This window comes from Portunus trituberculatus, chromosome 3, assembly GCF_017591435.1.
Source record: "Portunus trituberculatus isolate SZX2019 chromosome 3, ASM1759143v1, whole genome shotgun sequence".
NCBI classification, from domain to species: Eukaryota; Metazoa; Arthropoda; class Malacostraca; order Decapoda; family Portunidae; genus Portunus; species Portunus trituberculatus.
Window position 1 is genome coordinate 6,288,210 of NC_059257.1, and position 17,045 is coordinate 6,305,254.

Below are 17,045 nucleotides of genomic sequence, written 5' to 3' on the forward strand. Positions count from 1 at the left end.
TGGAAAAATGAGGAAATAGTCGTGATTTTTCATTTCCAAGGCACCATCTTTACAGTATAGCGATGATGAGGGTGGATAGCTGGCCAGATTGGGTGGTGATTAATTGATGGATGGATGGGTGTAGGGGGTGGAGTGGTGGTGGTGCTGGTGATAAATTTTTAGCAAGGCTTGGAAACATGAGCTCCCCTTGTATTGATTTCCCATCATTGCTCTGGCTGTCTGTTTGTGTCTATCATCTTTAAAGTCAAACAAAAGGCAATTTTTTTCCACCCATACACCCTCATAAAAAAAAAAAAAAATCCCATTAGAATGATAATATCTGGATTTATTGGACTTGCTTTTGTTGTATATGAACATTGAGGTAAGTTTCTGTATATGTGTGTATACATGCGCGTGTGTGGGTGGTTGTGTATGGACGTGTGTGCGCATGTGCCTGTACGTGTGTATGTTTGTATGCATATTAATAATAATTTAATCACTTTTGTCCGACGCTTTTCAATAACAAGTGCTGGCGTGTGGGCTGAGCGGCTACGGACAGACAGACAGACAGGCACGGCGAGTGGGGGAGGGAGTGTACAGTTAATCGGGGAATGACTGGAAACTGTAGACCACCCAAAAAAAACACATGAAATAAAGTTGTAATGGTGTTTTATCTAGTGGTGGCCTGTCACACTCAATGCTCATGCTAACCTGTGTGTGTGTGCGTGCATGTGTATGATCGCCAGACTCTTCTATAAGGAAAGCATAACATTTGAGTGGATTTGAACAAGCTAGGAGGGAAAATGGGGAGGTAGAGGTGGAAGAATTGAATATGTGGAAGAGATGTTAGTGATAAGAACAAGAAGTGGAAGGATAGGGTGAAGACAAGTGTTATTGAGAACGTGAAGGATTTAAACAAGTATTTGGATAGGGATAGGTGGAAGATAGAGAAAAGGAGTATTTGTGGATGTTAGTAAGAGGAAGAGACATGGAACAAAGAAGTAGATAGTGTGAGGATAGACTTTAGAGTTAGAAGCTGAGACTAGGAGGTGGAGGGATAGAATGAAAGATGGATGGATGCTGGTAAGAGTAAGAGTGAACAAGAAAAGAAGTATTTGTGTAAGGAGAGGTGGAAGCTAAGGCAGTGAGGAAGGATGAAGTGTGGATGGTAGAGAGACATGGGTTTTACAAGCAAGTAGAGATAGAGAGATGGAGTAAAGGACATGTATGGATTTAAAAAAAGAGGCAGTTCTGTTTCTTTTGCCTCAATGGGAGTGACACATGCCAGGAATGAAGCATAAATTAGTTTTGTTGTGGCTTGTGGTTTCTCTATATGAAAGCAAAGGAGTATGTGTGAATCTGAGAAAGAGGCAGAAGGAATGTTTGGCTAGGCAGAGATGAGGGTTCTGCATGAAGGAACGAGGCATCAAAGAGCCAGACAGTTTTCTTCCCATGACTCGGATGTGTCTCTATGTGAAAGCAAAGTACTGTAAGAAATGCAACACCCACATGATAGAGGAAAGAAAGGCTGTCTGTCTCACTAAAGATATGAAGGAGTAGTCATGCAACACTGAAGGTAATTACTCCAGACAGTCTTCGGGAAAAACATGATGAATTAAGGTTTTGTAATAGATCAAGTAACTCCTCAAGCTTTCCTTAGTGAAGCATGAAGGAATAGAGTCATAACGCATTGAAGATAATTATCCAAACTTACTATAGTGAAAATATGAATGAATAATCACAGAACACTTCATATTAGTACTAGATAACTATCCCCTTGTAGAAATAGGAAGAAATAAACCATCAAAGACTTAACACTCCCATCATCCCCTTGATAAAAATAGGAATCAGATATTGTAATAGTAGATGAGATGACTAATGTATTACAGCATAGGGGATACAACATTAAAGTGTCTTCTCAGGGTAATGCTTTAAATAAGGTAATACTGGTACTTAATTAACTTGTGGCCACTGATAGATAAAGTAATAAATAAGAAAGATAAGATGGAAGTCAGACTAGAATGTGTTTAAAGTATGTGCTGGGAATATTGAGGTAAGCAAGGCAGTAGTTATGAGCTCCTTCCTGTGCAAGCTTTAATGAACAACAGTCAGCTTTGAAGATGGATCTCTAAAGCTCAAGGTATAAGTAGCGTAATAGACTATAAGCTTGAGTCAGGAAATGGAAAGCTTACAACACATCATTATAAGCTTGAAATGAGGAAAAGAGAAAGCTCACACAATATTTTCCTCGTATAAGCTTGAATCATTATTGTAGAAAGCTTAAAAGACACATTCCTCTGTAAGCTTCAATAAAGAAACAGGTGTCACCACTGATTTTAAGCTTGAAATGAGAAATATTGTACAAAGTTTATGAGATTTGTTATTATAAGCTCAAATCAGGAATTAAGAAGAGCTTGAACAAAATATTCAAATGGTGTATGGGAAGGTAAGTTGTGTAAGAATCATTAAACTTGTGCATTTAATCTGTGTGTATATTTGATGTATTTAATGTATTTTCTTTTACTTGAGGCTTTGTATGTATATAGATATAATAGCATGTACTGTGGAAGGGATTATATTATTACTATTATTGGAGTTATGCATCTAAACTATATATTCACCTACGTTTTCTTTATTATTATTGTTATTTGTTTTATTTTATGTATTTATTTATTTATTTATTTTTTTTTTATTCTAAGCATCTTGTTTTTATGTTCCGTGTAATGCGATGTGACATGAATCAATAAATATTAATGAAGGGAAGGGCTGGCTGGCTTTGATCTCTCTCTCTCTCTCTCTCTCTCTCTCTCTCTCTCTCTCTCTCTCTCTCTCTCTCTCTCTCTCTCTCTCTCTCTCTCTCTCTCTCTCTCTCTCTCTCTCTCTCTCTCTCTCTCTCAGCAGCCTTCAATACGATCAAACACCATACACACACACATTCAAATTTCACATGATAATTGGGAAAACTAATCTTATATAAACCTGAGTAATGAAAAACTGGAAAACTCTTGATGTATATTAGAAATGACATAACTCCTTTTTCTTATGCTATCAAAATAATTCACCTCTTTTCATATTTTTCCCCTTTTTTCCAGTAATTTTTTTTATTCGGATCCTATTGGTAACTTTTAACATATCCCCTGATCATCTTTTTTCTCTCCGTGATGAAAAGCGGAGAGGATATAACACTTTTTCTTATGCTTTCAAAATAATTGTACTCTTCATATTTTTCAGTAATTTCTTAGATTTGGATCCCATTGGTAACTTTTAACATATTCCCTGATCATCTTTTTTCTCTCTCCCTCCGCAGATTCTCCACTCGGACCCACAGCACCAGATGAACTCTCTCAGGGTAAGTACAGCTTGTGGACCCTTCTGTCTTGTCACCCCAACACACACTCACTGCCTCTCAACCCCCACAAATCCCCCTCCCCTTCCCAGACATTCCCTCCCTTGTAACTGTGCCCTAAGTTCGTTGTGCTTACATTTGGCAGGGTTGTCTATCGGCGTGTCAGGTTGTGTTGCAATGCCAGACGTGTGATGGGGTTCTTGAAATGCTTGGGTGACTTGCTGCGTACTTTTGTGAGGCTCTAGTTGAAGTTATTGGTGTTTTCAAGGGCGTTTCTCTAGTATCAGTTAGGAAAAACATTAACTATTTTTGTCTTGTTAAAGTTATTGGTGTTTTCAAGTGATGGTGAAGTTTTGTGCTATCAGTGGGGAAAAACATTCACTATTTTTTATGTAGTTGTAGTAAATTATTGGTGTTTTCAAGTGATGGTGAAGTTTTGTGCTATTAGTGGGGGAAAAAAACTTCACTATTTTTATCTAGTAGTTGAAGTTATTGGTGTTTTCGAGGGTGATTTTCAAGTGATGGTGAAGTTTCTGTGCTATCGTTGGGGGAAAACATTCTTATTACTATTGTTATCAGGCTATGAGTAAAGTTATTAGTGTTTTCAAGGATCTTTTTCAAGTGATAGTGACGTTTCTCTACTGTCAGTAAGGAAACATTGACCTTTTTAATCAGGCTGTACTTAAAGTCATTGGTGTTTTCAAGGGCAGTTTTTCATTAGTAGTTAACTGGGATTCTGTGTCATCAGTAGTAAAAACATTCTTATTTATACTCACCAGACTAGATAAAATTTTTGGCATTAGTGTTCAGTTGCATCAGAATAGAAAGATATTGAAAGGCTGAAGTATAAGTAGCTAAAGTGAAGGCAAGAGAGAAAAAGATCTTGCCACCGTATTCATAACAATTCCTGGAGTCAAATACTAGTGAAGAATATCTAGGACAGGCCACTCAGGTTTTCACAGCCTTTAAATAGCTACCAGTCAGTTCAAACGAAAAATAATAGAGGAAGAAAGAAGTGGATACTGTACTCCAAAGAATTCCTGAGTTTGAATCCTGGTCTGTAATTTTTCTGGGACCAGCTGTTTGTAGATTCACCTTTTGGTAGTGGTTAGGTAAGACAGGGAATGCAAAGGTTGAGAAAGGAACTGCTCATCCTTTTCTATTTGCTAAGGAAGGGTTACACTGTCTGCCCTTTACATACCCCACTGAGTACAGCTTCATTGATTCATTTGGCACCCTTGTATTTGTCAGAACTCTACACTACACCTTCAGAGTTCGCTGTAAAGTGTTGTCTATCCGAGTTATGAAATTCAAATGTTAAATACCCAGAAAACTAAACTGATCATTAAAATTTTCTTATGTCAGTCTTAGAATGAGAAAAATTATCATCGTTGTTGCCCTCGTTGTCACTTGAAGCACTCCATCTCACGCCTGGCATAGCAGTAGCATTCCTGAGGTACTAGTTTGCACCTTCAGGACTTTGGCATTGCTGGAGAACCCACTCACTCTGTCACTGTGTCCCTCAGAGTCCTTCGCAATCACTAGTGTAACAGTGAGGTGCCTTCCCAAGAACAGGTTGGCCATAACACTTGTGAGAGTCTAGCAAGAAGGTTGCTTTGACCCTTTGTGTGTTCAGAATACTCCACCACAACCTCATTACAGCCTGTAGTGTGGCAATAACATCCTTTACACTCTCAAGGACAGCTGATAATTATAACATTTGTAGTGTTTTTCTCAATCCTTGTGAAAGGAGGTTGTGCTTTTTTTTTTTTTTTTCTTTTTTTAACCCTTTTGTTGGATGTAGTTATAACTCCAGCATCTTATTACAATCTCAAGGACAGGCTTTAACCATAACACTTGTGAGAAGGTTGTGTGCATTCAAAGTACTCATAACTCACTACAACTCCCAGTACAACTTGTAGTACAACAATAACATCCCCTTCACACTGAAGAACATACAATAACCATAACACTAGTGAGAACATTGTATTTTAACCATCATTTCCTCAGTACACCACAACCTCACCATTTGAATTAGTAAAGAGAAGATTATTTTTCTCCCGTGTGTTGCCCCAGTCCATCCCTCCCTCCGTCCCTGTACCTTCCTCCAGTGGGCACTTAGTGTGTGTTGGGCGTGTGTCAGAGGAAACCACACCAGCAACCAAACCCTGCACTCCGCAGTTCGAGTCTTGCATGCACTGACGTTTCCTGTTCTCGCCATAAGAAATCCTTTAATTGTAAGCTCAGTTCTGTGTCGCCCAGTGGTGTGTTTTCTCAAGCATTTTGCCGGCTTATCTCGACTACTTCTGTAGGCTCCAGTGGGTGTATGGGATATTTCAAGGGTGTGGTGATGATTTTAAAGTGAGAGTTTGATTGGTTGATATTATTGGGTTTTTCAAGAGTTTTTATAATTTTGCAGGGTTGAGGGAAAGTTACTAAGGTTTCCAAGGGTGGTTTTAGGATTCTAGTGATAGTTTATGAGTCTTTAGTGCAAGTTAGTTAGCTTTTCAAGTGTTCAATAGGCTTTAGTGGAAATTATTATAGTTATGGGTGTTTTCATGATATAAAAACTCAGGTAGAAGTTATTGGGATTTCCATGATAGTAGTGATAGTTTAAGGAATACCATTAGTTGAGGAAGGATTCTACAGCATTGTTAGGAGTGTAGTGTTGTGTGTGGCCTTTGAGAAGAGTCGTGATAAGAGGACAACAATGCCTTGCAGAACACAAGCCGGTGTGTTGCGTCGCTCATGTTTCACCAGTGTGTTGCCTCGAGTCCAGTGTTCGCCAGTGCTTAGCTGTGAAATGTTAATGAACTGCTGATGGTTTCAATTCCAAATGTGCACTTACTAATCACCCTAAAACAAGTTGAGGGAAATTATCACTTGTCACCAATTGGATAAGTCTAACCCACCATAAGGGACATAATAAGAATCAATAATCATTTATACTCTGTGTGGTTTCCCCTGAAAAGAAATTACCATTTTCTTTAATAATGCCCTGTAGTAATAGAGTAACCTAGGCTTGGGCAGGCTGTACCCTCCCTCCCCACACCCCTACCAGTGCTCAGGGAGAAGGGGAGAGGGGGGTAAGCTGGGGTACGTTCGGTTGGTCCACGGTAGAGCCCAGGAGAGCTAGACGAGCTTAATATACCGTGGCGCAGGTGAGGCAAGCGGTGGGCAGGTGTTCCACTACCTCGCTGTGTTGCAAATGTGTTCTGAAATGAGTGTTCCGTGCTCCTCTGTGTGCCTGTCCCTCCCCAACGCCACACAGCCCCTCGAGGTGGTGTGGTGGCTGTGACGGGGTGTGGTGGGATGGAGTGCCAGGCTGGGTTAGTGCCACTCCACCCCCACCTGTTACCTGTTAGCCAAGCAGTGCCATATAGTGCTGGTGGGTGGCACTGGTCGAGGGCGGTGTTTGCGTCAGTGCCCCTCGGGTTCTCTCAGTGCCATGGGAAGAGCCGTTGAAGTGCCATGTAGCTATTCCTGTTTGTTTATTTTTGTTTATTAATTTTTTCTGGCCAGCAATTCGTCTCGTCAAATACACAAGTTTTATTTTTATTTTTCTTCTTCCATTCGTAAAGTTTAGAGAAATGTAACTTGGTGAGGGAAACTGAATATTTTTGTCACATTCCGTCATTCATTCATGCATTTCCAACTTTTCTTCATTATTACTATGTTTTTTGTTCTTTTGCCTCTTCTGTTAACTTGAGGGAAATTTAACTTGTAAGAAAACTGAAAAATACTTATGTCATCCATTTATCCATTCATTCATTCATTCATTCACTCATTATTTATCATTTTTATCTTTTGACTCATTTTTTTTAAGGGAAATGGAACTCTATGTGGGGAAACTTTGATGAAACTTTGAAGGAAACTTGTTAATGTCACCCTTTCACTCCTTTCTTTATTAATCATTTGTCATTTTCTAAGCTTTGTTCTTTTGTGTTTTTGTGTTGTGTAATTTATAGAAATGCAAGGTGGTGAGGGGAACTTTGATGAATGAAACTGAGACATTTATATATGACACCTATCATTTATTCATACATTCATAATTTGTCTTATTTCTTATTATTTTCTTTTAAGTTGGGAAGATGTGAAGATGAGAGAAACTGAAAATGAAATATATGTGTGTGCCTCTATTCATTCATTCATTCAATTATAACATCATCTCAACATCATTTTTGTTCGTCAATTTTTGTTCCGTAAAGCTGAGGAAAACAGAACTTGAGGAAAACTTGAAGACAGTATTACAATGTACCACCAAATCATTTACTTCCTCACTCATTCACAACTTACCATGAATGACCTTGGGAGGAAGAGGCATATTGTGGTGCTGTGTAATGTGGTGAAAGAAAATGGTGTAACAGTTTTGGTGGGCGGCAGGGATGGTAGTGATGAAGGGACGTGTAGTGGTGTTGTGATGAATGGAACCGGGTTTTTTTTAATGTTGACAGCATTGTGGGGGGTGATGTGTGAGGGGGTGTTTATGGAGATGAGGAGAAGGTATTACTACATTTTACAATATATACAGAAGATAAGAAAATGCAATATGTACTGGTGTATGCATATGTATGTTTGTGTGTGGTGATAAGTGTGATGATATACAGTATGGTGTTGTGATGGTGGTGGTGATAGAAGTGATGGTGGTGATGATAGTAATAACAGTGTAGTGGTGGTGATGAAAGTAATAGTATAACGGTGTGGTGATAGCAGTGATGGTGGTGGTGGTGGTGGTGGTGGTAATAGTATAACAGTGTGGTGATAGTGGTGGTGGTGGTGTGGTGGGCTGAGTGTCCATCCCTCACTGTTCCAGCTGTGAGGACAGTGGTGGCAGCAGTGGGGGACAGAGGAGGCCATCACCCCTACCCCCACTACCCATGCCGCACCCCCTCCACAGCGGCAGGGGGGGCGGCGCTGCACTGTCCCCAGCAGGAGGGGGCGAGGCGGTGGCGGTGCAAGAGATGTAACCTGCGGGGACATGAGAAACGAACCAGGCTAAGGTGTAGGCAATGCTGTGTGGCCCTGTGTCCCCCTTGCTTCACCCACCATCACCAGGAACCACTCCTCTACCACAACTAACCCCACACTGCCACCACCAGCACCTTTACTCCATCACAATTAACCACAAACTAGTCTCTGTCACCACCAAACTGAAGTGTATGGTGTTGCGTGGCTCTGTGTCCTGTAAGCTTCCCACACCACCACCACCACCACCTCTACTCCACCACAGCTAACCACAAACTAGTCTCTGTCACCACCAAACTGAAGTGTGTGGTGTTGTGTGGCCCTGTGACCCCCGTACTTCACCCACCACCACCACCAGGAACCACCACTCCTCTGCCACAACTAACCCCACACCACCACCACCAGCACCTCTACTCCACCACAACTAACCACAAACTAGTCTGTCACCACCAAACTGAAGTGCATGGTGTTGTGTGGCCCTGTGTCCTTTAAGCTTCCCACACCACCACCACCACCACCAGCACCTCTACTCCACCACAGCTAACCACAAACTAGTCTGTCACCACCAACAGCACCACAACTAACCACAAACTAGTCTCTGTCACCACCAAACTGAAGTGTGTGTGGTGTTGTGTGGCCCTGTGTCCTTTAAGCTTTCCACACCACTATCAGCAGCACCTTTACTCCACCACAACTAACCATAAGCTAGTCTGTCACCACCAAACTGAAGTGTATGTGGTGTTGTGTGTGGCCTTGTGTCCTCTGAGCTTACCCTTCAAACACCATGAAACCAAAGTAACACACAACTAGTCACCTTTTTTTTTTTTTTTTTTATGCTTGGCCCTTTGTTATATTTTTCGATGCCCTAGGTCAGCTTCCCCTCTTCCATTAAAAAAAAATAATAAGTAGATGAATAGATAAAAATAAATCATGAACTAGGCTTCCCTCTGCTTCACACTGCTCCAACCAGCCTCAGTTACCCACCAAGAGCCCCACTGATAGCTAGGACCATCACTAGGAGCTCCCAAATAAACTCACTAACCACCACCACTATGTACAATAATCAACTTCATCACCACAGCTACGAACAACACCACCACCACCACCACCTTACTAGTTTACCATCGACTTTCCCACAGCAGTAATTTAGGCATTTATATGAGTGAGAATAGAGTGATAGAGTGAAGGAGTGATTGAGGTTATGAATGAATATGAGAGTGAAAAGTGACGTGATGAGTGAGATACTGAGTAAATTAAAAATGTTAGAATGAGTGAATGAATACTGGTTGACTGACTTTTCCTGCTTGATGGAAAATAACCAGAAAAGGAAAGAAATGAAGGGAAAAGGGGTGAATTTGTTTATTGTTATTGTGCAGTGTTTGTGCATTGCCTTGTGCTGCGAACTGTTCTAAAATGAGCATAGAAGGGAAATAAGAGAAAAGCTGTTATTTATCTCCGTTCCTCTTGAAAGTGTACAGCGAGATATATTACAACTGCGACCTTTATTCCTCCTCCTCCTCCTCCTCCTCCTCCTCCACTGTATTTTCACCATTGATAATAAAGATAAATGCACAGACTTAAATAATTATCAATGGATCCAACTTTTTTTTTTTTTTTTTTTTTTTTTTCCACCTTTCCCCCTTCCCCCCTTTTCCTTTTTTTCCCCCCCCCTCGTCACCTCACATGCTTTCCAAGGAGTTTATATATGGGGAGGTAAGAGCTGCTGCCATTGTTGTTGTTGTTGCTGTTGTTTTGTATTTGTGTGTATTTATTTTTATTTGTTAGTGTGTGTGTGTGTGTGTATGTATGTAAGAGAGAGAGAGAGGTTCTATTTGTCTATATTTTTTTTAATTAGTCTTTACTTTAATTTTGTAGTGAAGTGCTCATATAATTGTTTTGCTCTTTTTCTTTTTGTTTTGTTTATTTTGTTTATTCTATTGTCTTTTGTATTTTATTGTGTTTTGATTTTGAAAGAATGTATTTGTTTTGTATGTTCTTTATTGTGTTTGCATGAGAGAGAGAGAGAGAGAGAGTTTTGTTTTGTATGTGTAGATATAAAGAATAGTGCGTTGATTATGAACGAGAGTAATAATAGTAAGAAAATTCAATACAGTGACGGAAATAAGTGAAATGTAATGATAACTGAAGAGAGTGATAAAAGTGAATAATAGTAATAATAATAATAATAATTGCAATAAAAATAGAATAACATTAAAGACATGAATGCAAGCACTGTTCAGGCCTGTTAGATCAAAAGGCCTAGTGCTAAGTTCCACAAAGGCACAATTAAGCCTTACAAGGAGTAGTAATAAGGATGCATAGTAAGAATGATTAAATAGAAGGAATGATTTAGTGTAGTTAAAGATGAGACATGAACAAACTTGATGCATCAAAACACAGACAAAGACAGAGTTGGAAAAAATGCCATAATCTTACATAAACTTAAAAAAAAACAAAAAAAACATGATCATTTGGTATTCAGAGAGAAAAAAATTTGTTATGACGACACTCACGAACACACACACACACACACACACACACACACAAACACAAACACAAACATAAACATATGAATACACAGCCTCCCTCCTGTCTATCCAAACACAAAGCAAAGACGCATGGCCGGTGTGGTCTTGCCAAGCCGTCTGTGCTGCCGCTGTCGCCGCCGCCGCCGCCCCCAGTGACCGTCTGTTTTGCTACTTTCAGGCACCTTCGCGCGCCTGGTAGCAGACCACATGGGGTCGGCGGGCGGGGCACAGCGGCCACCGGGGGCAGGGCAGATCCCCGAGTACCTCCAGGTCCCCGGGGCAGGGCATATCCCCAGGGCTCATGCGCTCCCCAGCATCCCCAGGGGGTATCCCAGTGGGTATCCGAGCCAAGCCAGTCACCCCACACCTCCCCCAGGGCAAGGCAGCAGTGTTAAGGTCCCCAGGGGCTGGCCGATCCCCCTCCCCATCACTCAGTCAGTCGCTCACCCCATCCCCTCTCTCCACCTTCCTCCCTGGGTTCACTCCCCCATCCACCACCCCAGCCACCACCCCCACCTCCACTACCACCTCCACCAGGAACGCGGTAGGGGTCGGGGGCGTGGTGGGGGCGGCGGTAGTAGGCACCCCACCCTCGTCATCACCCATAGTGTGCGATATCTGCCACAAGACATTCACGTCCCGGTCAAACCTTAACAAACACAAGCGCGTCCAACACTCGGGCGAGGAGTACGTGTGTCCAATCTGCCGCAGGACTTTCAGAAACAGGTACTACATCAAGGAACACGTCCTCCTCTGCTCCACCGCCTCACAGAAGAAGGCTAATGCTGCCGCTGCCGCCGCCGCTATGCTGGGTGACGGCAGCAAGGGCGAGGAGGGTGACGGTGGTGGTGGTGGTGGTGGGGAAGAACAACCTACTGATTTGGTTTTAAGACGGACTGCTTCACCTACTTAGCTACCCACTGCTACTACTGCTGCTACTATCACTACTACCACTACTACTGTCAATATTATCACTTCTTTCTACTGCTACTGTTACCCACTTCAATCACCACTACAGTCCCTCTTCACCATATGATTTTTCCTTCACAAAGTACTACTCATGCTGTCATTACCATCACAAAGGGTTTCTACTACTACTTATCACCGTCACTATCACCACCACCCTACTAAAACTACAATTTCTCTATATTTGGCTCGATGAACTACTGTTTCTATAGTTTTCTACCATCATAATTTTCTTACTAACCCTTTTCTACTACTTGATTTTCTACTACTACTTTGCACCATCAGTAACACTACCACAATCACCACTATCACTAAAACTACAATTTCTGTATTTTTTGCACTATAAACTACTACTATTGCTTTCTACCACCATAAATTTCTCCCCATAAACTATTACACTACTACTATTACTACTACTGCTGCCTTATCCTACACCTCTTCTCTTTATCTTCCTCTTCCTCATCCTTTTCCTCTTCCTCTTCCTCTTCCTCTTCCTCTTCCGTCTTTTTCTGCCATCATAATTTTCTTACTATTAACTATTACACTACTACTATTACTACTACTGCTTTATCCTAGTCCTCCTCTTCTCTTTCTCTCCCGTCTCTTTGTACCATCATAATTTTCTAACTATACACTACTATTACTACTACTGCTACTACTGCTTTATCCTCCTACTCCTCCTCTCCTCTTCTCTTTCTCTCCTGTCTCTTCCACACACAGTAGCTGAATGTAGCAAAGCAGTGTGGCATTTAGTAGTGCCTATAGCAGCTTCCAAACCACTAACCTGGCACTTACTTAAACACAGTGCCTTAAATAGTGCCTTACATTGCTCAAGGGAAGGACAGACAAGGGTACTGAATGTCAGGGGGCACCCACACACCTATACACCCACCCTGACTATCCCTCGGCGCCCTACACCCGCTCTCAACCACACACACCCGCCACACCTGCCCAGCCCTGCCGTGGGGGTGTGGGTGTGGGTCTGGTAGGATCTCACAGGGTTACAAAGAGGTAGTTGTATGCAGGGGGATGAATGATAAATACTCACTGTGGAGGTTAGTTGAGTCGCTGGAGTGTTTTGTATAATGTGGTGAGAAATTGGAGTTTTTGATGTGAAATGAAAGGGAAATGGGAGTTTTTTTTTTTTTTTTTTTTTTTTTTATGGGTGAGGTGAGAAATGGGAGATTTTGTAGTGAAATAAAAGGGAAATGGGGATGTTTTATGTGTGAGGTGAGGAATGCGAATTTTGTATTGAGATTAAAGGGAAATGAGAAAATCTTTAAGGAGTGATAAGAAATGGGCGGCGTTTGTAATTTTTTGTACTGAAATTAGAGTGATGGGAAATTGTGGTGCAGGAATGAAGAGCTGAATAGGAAAATTTGTTATTGAAATGAAAAAAAACTGCAAAAAAAGATTAAGTTTTAGAAAATTAGTTAAAATTTTTGGTCAATTTGGAGTTTCACCCTACTGTGGAATCTGATGTGGCTCATGTGTTTTGGGTGAGTATGTAGTGAAATGATTGATGGTGGGTGGCATTTCTGTGACAAATGAATTTTTTTTAGTTGCAATGTTGGGTTTGGTTAATCAGCCTTTGGGGTTTTTGCTAAATGTAGTGGATCCAGCCAGAAATGTAGCGAATCATTGGCAGCGATGCTCAAGAGTAACAAAACAGTGCTCACCACCGCCACCGCTACCATCAAAGTATTTTCAGCGATTTTTTTATGTGATTTTGTTAATTTCTGACCTCTTTTGCAACACATATTACTCAATTCAGTGCCCCTCACCTGCCCCCAAAAAAAAATGATGCTCCCCATCAAAAAACCCAATTTAATGCCACCACTCAGAAAAAAGAAAAGAAAAGAAAAAGAAAGAAAAAAAAAAATCCCACAGGTCCCCCAAGATCACAGGGAATGAGAGATAGACATAAGCTGGAGTTGGAAAAAAGTCATAACTCGAACGGCATTGATTTGACGGAAACTATATATGTACTATCAATCACTTCACTACATTGCTCTCCAGAAAAACACAAGCCACATCACAGATTCCCTGGTTGGATGAAACTGTAAATTGACTGTTTTGTCTTGAACTGAACTGAAATAAAATGGAAAATATCATAAAAGCTAATATTTGAGAATGCAGTGAAAGAAATGCATAGAGAAGGAAAGAAAGAACAAAGAAATAAGGAAGAGGAGACAGAATGAAGGAATAGGAGAAAAAAGAAAAGACAAATTGGGAAGAGAAAAGGAGAATTACTATCTTTATTTGCTCATTCTATTTCATTTATTTATTTTTTTAGCATTTTTAAGAGTTCCAAGTGAGTTTTATTATTTATTTCTCAGACATTTTAGGCTTAATTTAATTTGGCTTTTTTTCCTTTATTGTATTTGGTTCTCTCTCTCTCTCTCTCTCTCTCTCTCTCTCTCTCTCTCTCTCTCTCTCTCTCTCTCTCTCTCTCTCTCTCTCTCTCTCTCTCTCTCTCTCTCTCTCTCTTCTTCTCTTCTCTTCTCTTCTTCTTCTTCTTCTCTTCTCTTCTCTTCTCTTCTCTTCTCTTCTCTTCCCTTCCCTTCCCTTCCCTTCCCTTCCCTTCCCTTCCTTTCCCCTCCCTTCCCTTCCCTTCCCTGTACCTAAATATTTAAATGCTCCTAGCTCATATACATTTGCGTGTGTGTTTGTGTGTGCATGTGTGCGTGTGGACATTGACACATACATGACTTCCTTTTTACGAACACTACAATAAAAAGACAGTAGGTTATGCTATGTTATGTTATGCTGTGTATATTGTTACTATCATGTGGTGGAAAATGTCTGGTGTGTGATTATTATTATTATTATTATTATTATTATTATTATTATTATTATTATTATTATTATTATTATTATTATTAAGTTTCTTCCATGTGTTACTTTATTTACACTACTTGCTTTTACTTTTCTCTTTTGTAAGTAAGTTTTTATTTAATTGTCTATGAGGATATTCTTCATTGGCTCCCTGTCCCTTTGTGTGTGTGTGTGTGTGTGTGTGTGTGTGTGTGTGTGTGTGTGTGTGTGTGTGTGTGAGAGAGAGAGAGAGAGATTATATTTCCATTGTTCCTTTGACATTAGAATGAATGATTACATCCCCTCTTCCTCTTCCCATTGTGATAAAGACTCTCTCTCTCTCTCTCTCTCTCTCTCTCTCTCTCTCTCTCTCTCTCTCTCTCTCTCTCTCTCTCTCTCTCTCTCTCATTTACATTTTTCCAGTTAATAAATTTTCCGGTGTGTTTTTTTTCCCTGGTTTTATTTTTTGTTTCCTTGGTGATGTGTTGGTGATGTTTTGTGGTGCAGTGTGCTGTGACGGAAGGATTTTTAATGGTGACGTGATGATGTGGGAGTGTTAATGGTGATATGGGGGGCTGATGGTGTTGTCATGGTGCGAGTTTGTTATGTTTTGATGTGGGAGTGTTAATGGTGAAATGGGTGGGTTTTGATGGTATTGTGATGGTGTGGGTTTATGTTTTGATGTGTTAATGGTGATATGGGTGGGGTCTGATGGTGTTGTGATGGTGTGGGTTTGTTATGTTTTGATGTGGGAGTGTTAATGGTGAAATGAGTGTGTTTTAATGGTGTTGTGATGGTGTTGGTTTGTTATTATGTTTTGGGTTGGAGGTGTTTTATCTTTTTAAGTCAACCATTCATTTTTAAACCTGGTCTTGACTGAGAAGCATAACCATTAATCCATTAATATCACCTGCTCCCTTACATAACCATCACACCCATTAAAGTCACCCATTACCTCATTTCTTAACCCACACCCATTAAAAAGTATAATTCTCAGTTTGCCTATTTTTTTAAGATAATGGTTAAGAAGTGCCTGTTTTCACCATTTGATATAAACAGGAGACTTTTATGAAGGTAGGGAAGTGTGTATTGGGTCTATTTTCTTAAGTGGTTCCTTTTTTCCCTGCCTTTTTGTCACACTTTGCTGGAGAACCACTTAAAGGGAAAAAAAAAGGGAATATCTACAGCGTCAACTCATGCAAAGATAGTTATGTGTGTGAGAGCATCACCACACACCACGGTCTACATTAGCATAGTGTGGTATAATGTGGCAGAACAACTGGTGTGACTGGCAGGTTCTGGGGCATTGGGGGAGGGTGTTGAGTGTCTTGTCATAACCATCAAAGTACTGGTTGCTGCTAACATAACCACAGCATGAACCTTTGATTTACCTGACTGAGGCTCGGATTACTACACTCACCTTGTGTTTGTGAGGCGTTTGTTACCCTTATTCTTCTCCCTTGCCTGTGTTTCTAAAGTGAGAGGTTGTTTGTACCCCTTGCATCTTCAGTGACTCAACCTTTGCAGATCTATCACAATTACACCCCTCCACCTCTCTGTCTTTGTTACCCTGTGAAGGCCCAGAATCCCCTCTTTGGGTGGTTCAGGGTAGGTGACGTGGATGCTGGATGGAAGGAGCTCGCTGAAAGACACACCAGTCAAGGCAAGTAGCTGGAAAATGACCTGGGAAACAATAGGTCTTGCACGCTGGAAGGAAGGAAGTACTTGTTTTGTCTGAAGGAGGGAAGCCTTAGACATCTTGTATACTGAAAAGAAGTACTCAATTGTTGCAAGGAGGTGAAGGTAAAGGAGTACTGGAATTAGTAGTGGTTTTGTTTCAAGGAGATAAAAATAGTATAAGCAAAGGATTCTAAGCCAAAAATCATAAAATCAAGAAAAATAAAAAAACACCACCACTTGAGATAAAACACAAGGATTACAAGCAGGAGCGGCAACATGAAGAACAAAACACCATTGGAAGGAAGATGACAGTGCTGCAGTGTCTGTATACTGTGTGCTGGCACCTGATGACTGGCTTGACCACTGTGCTTGTCTGTGCTGCAAGAGAAGGGAGTCAGGTGAAGAGAAGCAGGATTGAAGACGAGAGGGAGTCGGGTGAAGAGAAGCAGGATTGAAGACAAGAGAGGGAGTCGGGTGAAGAGAAGCAGGATTGAAGACAAGTTAGGGAGTCAGTTGAAGAGAAGCAGGGATTGAAGACAAGTTTAGGAAAGAGTTATGTTAGTAAGGCATTTAAGAAGTTATAGATGCTAATGTGATCGATGAGGTTAGGTCTTAGATGTAACAGAGCTGGCTGATGAAAATGATTGTGATTTAGACCTCTTTGGTGAGTGAACTTGACTTAGAACAGTAAAAGAAAAGTCTGAAATAAGGTTAGATTGAACAGTAAAGCATAGACTAGTGAATAAGTAGTGAGTGAAGAGTAT

General features: G+C 40.8%; 1 protein-coding gene across 2 annotated transcripts in view; it reads left to right on the forward strand.

Annotated features, from left to right (window-relative positions):
- Positions 1–17,045, forward strand: part of LOC123508834 (mediator of RNA polymerase II transcription subunit 12-like) — a 47,830-nt gene that overhangs the window by 27,422 nt on the left and 3,363 nt on the right. For both annotated transcript variants that reach the window (XM_045262792.1, XM_045262802.1), the window contains exon 6: positions 3,287–3,328. In XM_045262792.1, coding sequence (XP_045118727.1) covers positions 3,287–3,328 — 42 coding nt within the window. The remainder of the gene's footprint in view (positions 1–3,286; positions 3,329–17,045) is intronic.